The sequence below is a fragment of the Gekko japonicus genome, unplaced genomic scaffold (assembly GCF_001447785.1).
Source record: "Gekko japonicus isolate JY-2015 unplaced genomic scaffold, Gekko_japonicus_V1.1 scaffold927, whole genome shotgun sequence".
Classification (NCBI taxonomy): domain Eukaryota; kingdom Metazoa; phylum Chordata; class Lepidosauria; order Squamata; family Gekkonidae; genus Gekko; species Gekko japonicus.
The window spans coordinates 113,214-119,680 of NW_015169805.1; the positions used below are offsets into that span (position 1 = coordinate 113,214).

Genomic DNA, 6,467 nt, shown 5'->3' on the forward strand with positions numbered 1-6,467 from the left:
TCCGAGCTCTCTGTTTTCCCAAAACTCAGTGCAATGTCAGGGTCTTCCCTCATGTACGCCGCAACTTGTGGAGGACAATCTGTGTGCCTCCGGGCATCCCGGAACGCTGAAAAGCCAAGGGGCATTTGCTCCTGGCAAGCAGGTTTGCAGGGCTTCAAACCAATGGTCATGGACCTACATGCCTTTCCCCACATGTCCCCCAGAGAGCACTGCGATCAGGGTCCAACACCAACTCAACCTTCCCGAACCAAAGGATACCAGGCTAGCTTCAACCAGGGCCAGGGCTTTCTCGGTGGCGGCTCCGCTCTGGTGGAACAAGCTCCCGGAGGAGATCAGGACCCTGTGGGACCTTATGCAGTTCTGCAGGGCCTGCAAGACAGAACTGTTCCACCAGGCGTTCAATTAGGAGCTGCCCCGGGAGAATGCCCTGTCGCCTGAAATCTTTGAGTCAGCCTGAGCCACCCGCGCTATATTAGATCGCGATCGACCACCAGGATGGCACGGAAGTCTGAGCGCCATCCCAAATGTAATGCTGAACTTATTCTGTTTAATTGTTAGCACCTTTTAATGTTGTAATTGTTACATGGTTTTATGATTATTATACCATTTATTGTTGTTTTTATCCTATTGTAAGCCGCCCTGAGCCGGCCATGGCCAGGAGGGCGGGGTATAAATGTAATAAATTTAATAGATAAATAAATAAATAAATGACAGCCACAGTTTCCCATTCTGCCTCGCAATGGGCCATTAACCAAGGTTTAGGTCGGGCTTCCCCCAATCGTTTTGAGACCTGCAAGCACTTTTGGAATTCTGACAGTGAAGATCCTTGTGCTGTGTTGGCAGCTGCTGCCAAAGCAACAGTTTTAAAAGTCTGCACAGCTGATCAAATCTCTGTCATACAATGCCAAGACCCCAGGGCCATACAGCCCGGGAAATCTACAACTAAAAATCTCTGAGGGCTCATCAGAAACCTTGATGGGCAGAAGCCCCGCCTGGCCCCACCTCCCTTCCAAAAACACTTGGCAAGAGCCAGAGAAAATGCTGGCATGTGCCATGGGGTCAATGGCACCATGTTGGGGTCCCTACCATTTAAACATTTTGTTGGGGGGGGGTGAGATGTCCAAGGGAAAGGCAACTTGGATTTCTTTTTCCACCTTACTGGACATCAGTGCATCCTTTGCACATTTTTCACAACCGAGCAGTATTCATAAGGAAAGATGTAGCACGGACTGGGTCTTGCCCTGAGTCCATTCAGGGCACAAAGAAATAGACAAAGATCGTTTTGACTAGTCCATCTTGTTTCACTATCCCAGTCACTGCTTCTATGTATCTGTTCCTTGCAACAGCATCAACCAGGCCGAGTGTTTCTTTTCTTTTAAATGTGCTTTTTGGATACAGCTTAATTACGCATTTTGTCCTCCAACTGATACTAGCAAAACCTGATCCTCTAAAATCGTCTGGTTGCTTGGAATTAACACAGCAAGACACACGACCCTTGCCACTTCCCTAAATCTTATGGTATTTACTCAAATGCAAAACTAGGGTATTTAAAACATCCCCCCAGGTATGCTATCAAAAAGGAGGGGTGTCTTAAATCTGCATACGAGTTACCGTTATGTCCAATAATTAAAACCTTTTGGATATACCATTGGGGAGGGTGTCTTACATCAGGCCTCAACTGTTCCGGACACCAGGTCACCACTGCAAAGTGAAGTTTGTTCGTGGATCCATTGGCCCTCCACCTGTAAACTCTGAGACAGAGTTTAAAATAAGGAGAAGGGAAAGGGGAGTGAGCCCTTAGAAGGAATGCCCTGCAAGATTTTTAGCACAGACGGCAAAGGATGAGATGGTTAGACAGTGTCATAGATGCAACGAACATGAAACTGAGCAAACTTCAGAGGACGACGGAAGACAGGAGGGCCTGGCGGGATCTTGTCCATGGGGTCGTGAAGAGTCGGACTCGACTGTGCGACTGAACAACAACAGAGCTCAACAGCTGCTGACTCTCCTTTGTCTTTGTTGGGCAGAAGAAGTGATAAAAATCTCTTGTTATATGTTATATGTTGTTGGGGGTAGTTGGGTGTTGTTTGTATGTATGTCTGCAGTATATAATAACAAAAATAATAAAAGTGTACCCTCGGGTACTTTAAAAAAAGAAGAAGAAGAAGCAAAAGTAAAAGGTGACAGAAACAGAATCAAAATCTTAAAATGCAGCTTTCCAGCGACTCACACATAGAGATAAAGTGAATTATTATAACAACCAATGTAAAGAAATAGAAGAGAACAACAAAAAAAGGAAGAACAAGGGATCTGTTCCACAAGATCCAAGGAATCAAAGAGAAATTTAAATCATGGTTGGGCATGCTAAAGATCAATGTGGAAATACATTAATTGAACAGGACAAAAAAAATGATGAGAACAATACACTGAAGAACTATACAAAACAGATGAAAGGATGACAGATTCCTTCCAAGAAGAATCTTTTGAAGAAGAACCTGCAGTTCTGGAAAGTGAAGTGGGAGCAGCACTGAGAGCAATAGGTGAAGCAAACCACCAGGAATAGATGGAATATCAATAGAGCAATTCCAGGCAACAGAAATAAAGCCATTAAAATCTTAACAAGATTGTGTCAACAAATATGGAAAACAAAACAATGGCACACAGACTGGCAACGCTCAATTTACGTCTCAATTCCAAAAAAGGAGACATCAAAGACTGCAGCAGCTTATCAGACCAGAGCATTTCTCACGCAAGGAAAGTGATGCTCAAAACCTAATAGCACAGACTGTTACCATATTTGAAATGCCAGGTATTCAAACTGGATTCAGAAAAGGAAGAGGCACTAGAGATCATATTGCAAATTTACGTCAATTTCTGGAGCAATTTCAGAAGAAACTCTAGAGAGATCATATTGCAAATTTACGTCAATTTCTGGAGCAATTTCAGAAGAAACTCAGCTTGTGTTTCACAGATTACAGCAAAGCTTTTGACTGTGTGAATCATGAAAAGTTATGGTTGGCTTAAAAAGAAATGGGTGTGTCACAGCATTGTTTTGATGTGAAATCTATACTATGGGTAAGAGGCCACTGTTAGAACAGAATATGGAGAAACAGAATGGTTTCCCATTGGAAAAGGTATCAGACAAGGATGCGTTTTATCTCCCTATCTCTTCAATCCGTATGCAGAACACATCATAATGAAAACTGGATACAATTTAGATGACAGTGGAGTGAAAACTGGTGGAAGGAACAATAACAATTTGAGATATGATGATGGTACCACATTACCGGCAGAAAACAGTGAAGACTTGATACGACTATTGATGAAGGTTAAAGCAGAAAGTGCCAAAGCAGCATTACAGCAGAACATCAAAAAGACAAAAGTAACAGCTACTAGGAAATTACACAACTTTAAGGTTGACAGTGAAGAAACTGAAATTGTCCACGATTTTCTATTCCTTGGCTCCATCATCAACCAAAAGGGATACTGCACCCAAGAAATCAGGAGACTGAAACTGGGAGGGTGTCAGGTAGCCCTGTCATAGATCTGGAATGTGGAGGGGTGCGCCTCCTCCTCTTTCCCAGCTCATCCCTGTCCAGCTTCTGCGTGCTATATCTGGCTTGACCTTGTTGATGTTTCCAGCTGCAATTAACTCATCCGGGAAAGCTAACGGCTTTTACTCTTTGCCCACTCGCTTGCTAGCTTTAGCCCACGCATGCGAATCATATCCATTGGCTTCAGCTCATGGGGGGAGGGGAGTTTGATTATACTATAAGTCAGGGGCCACTATATTGTAGGTCATTCCTGACACAAGCTGTATACTCGTTCTTTAGTACTGGACTACCAATAAACACTGATCTTCTAAAGAAGCCTTGCGTGGTGTACCCTGACTAAGGAGCCTGACAGAGGGGCAGTCATGAAGGAGTTAGAAAAGACCCTTAAGAGTAAGGATGTGTCACTGGCAACCAAGATCAAATTAATTCACGCCATAATAGTCCTCATTACTATGTACGGGTGTGAAAGCTGGAGGATGGAAGAAAGCTGACAGGAAGGAAGTAGATGGCTTTGAAACGCAATGTTGGAGGAAGAGTTTTATGGATACAGTTGACCACGGAAAAGGCAAACTAGCGGGTTCTAGACCAAATCAAGCCTGAACTCTCCCTAGAAGCTAAAATGACTAAACTGAGGCAATTGTACTTTGGTCACATCATAAGAAGATAAGAGTCACTGGAAAAGACAGGAATGCTGGGAAAAGTTGAAGGCAGCAGGAAAAGAGGAAGACCCAACATGAGATTAACTGATTCTATCAAGGACGCCACAGCCCTCAGTTTGCAGGACCTGAGAATGGCTGTTAACGATAGGATGTTTTAGAGGACACTAACTCATTTTGGAGGACACTAACTCCATAAGACAGACGTGCCTTGATGGCACTTAACACACACACACACACACAACAATGTGTAGGAATGGACTGTTGAAATTTGTTGTATCACCTGATAAATAACATTCCATTAAACCTCTATTAAAGTAACAGGATATTTTTCTCCAGGCCAGTTGGCAACCCCATTTATATCTTACAGTCATTCTTAAACTTGCTTACTATAACTGGGGGGGGGGAGGAGTATTTGGTATGGGATGGATCTGAGCTTCTTAATTCCGGGGCTGGCTCCTAGGTCCAAAGAAAATTTTTCAAGGCTTCCTTTACATTCAGGGTAGCATTCCTTTACAGGAAATACAGTATTGACTTCAGGTTATTTTCACCAGTCACAGTAATAAGACAACGGAAAAACAAAGCAAAGAACTGCAAAGTTATAAAAAGACAATTACCCTTTGGAATAAATCACTACAGATCTACGTACCATAAAAAGTACAATCATCCTTGGTATTATTTATAAATAAGAAAGCTGGATTTTACTATTGTGAACTACAGTCCTATACATCCCATTTGCTTCAGTGGACTTAGAAGGCTTTAACTTCTTGGGACTGCATTGTAATGCTTACATTCTAGAAGTGACCTAGAACAGAAGGGTTCTAGAATTAACCTAGAAGGGCTTGTGAGGGGAGTTCATTCCACTCCCCTTTCTCAGAGACCAGGCAATCAAATGAAGAATATCCTTGCCACTCCCCTCCTCTCCACACACTGTAAACTGTAAGGGCTATTTCCATATTTCCCATCCAGTACAACTGACGATATTTGCTGGAACCTGAGAAAAGCACATGGTCCCAGTGGAAACATAAGTAAGTCAACAAGAGGCTTTTCAAAACCACATTAAGCTAAACATTAAACAAGTCATTTATTTAAGGCTGGAGCGGGCATGCTTGTTAAGCCTAGAAATATTTAGATTCCTGTTAGCAAATCAGGTAATCAAATCATTAGCACAGCAGAAAACCTTTTTGTGCAGTAAAGTAAAGGTAAAGGTTCCCTTGCTCGAAAGCCAGTCGAATCCGACTCTAGGGTTGCGGTGCTCATCTCCGTTTCAAAGCCAAGGAGCCAGCGCTGTCCGAAGATGTTTCCGTGGTCATGTGGCCGACATGACTAAACACCAAGGCACATGGAACACTGTTACTTTCCCACTGAAGTGGTACCTATTTATCTACTTGCAATTTCTTGCTTTCGAACTGCTAGGTTGACAGGAGCTGGAACTGGAGATGAGAGCTCACTCCATCATGCGGCACACTCGGGTCTCGAACTGCTGAACTACTGACCTTCCACAGCCTGTAGTTCAGCATCTTAACCACTTGAGCCACCGCAGTACCAATGTAGATTTTCTCTACATTGCCAGTATGACTTCAGGTGAATGAGCAGCACAAGATCTTTTCAGGAATCACAAATCCGCTATATTAAACAGGCTCCACACACACACACACAAACACAAAAATCTTCCACCATCTAAAGGAAGAACTCTTCCTACCAGCCAAGAAGCTGTAAGAAGAGGAAATTATTATACTTCTATATCATATAATGTAAATGAACTACATTCACCGCTGTTATATATGAATGGCTCCAACTTACCTATAGGGTTTCTGTCAAAAAACAGAACGGGAGCTTTCAAAATCGACTGGAACATTTTGTCATGCAACGTCTGAGCAGAGTTAACCAAAACGCGAAATATGAGGAGACACCTCAATACGCTGAACAGTATGGTAGCCACCGTCAAACCTGAGAAGAAAGAGAATGAAATGTAATCTACGGACTTAAGCAAGAATTTCAGATGAGCGGTGAATGAGTTCTGGATTCAGTCATGTACAACCTGCGGGAGGAAATGGGACATTCTTATCCTGACACAAATATTCCCCTCCAGGTTACTACAAACTCCAGAGGTCTTCACAAGGCCAATCTCCCACCTCAGTCTGTCCTCATTAACTGACTCTCAGGATTCTGAGGGCATACATTCGCTCTGTCTCACACATGTGTGTCTGTGTATATTGATTGACAGATACAGGCCCTCTCTATATCTGAAGGGCTG

The 6,467-nt window shown here is 43.1% G+C and overlaps 1 protein-coding gene across 1 annotated transcript in view; it reads right to left on the reverse strand.

The window, feature by feature from the left end:
• ABCC4 (ATP binding cassette subfamily C member 4) overlaps positions 1–6,467 on the reverse strand; it is a 177,631-nt gene that overhangs the window by 101,637 nt on the left and 69,527 nt on the right. Inside the window, exon 19 of the mRNA XM_015417130.1 lies at positions 6,014–6,160. Within this exon, the coding sequence (XP_015272616.1) occupies positions 6,014–6,160 (147 nt within the window). The remainder of the gene's footprint in view (positions 1–6,013; positions 6,161–6,467) is intronic.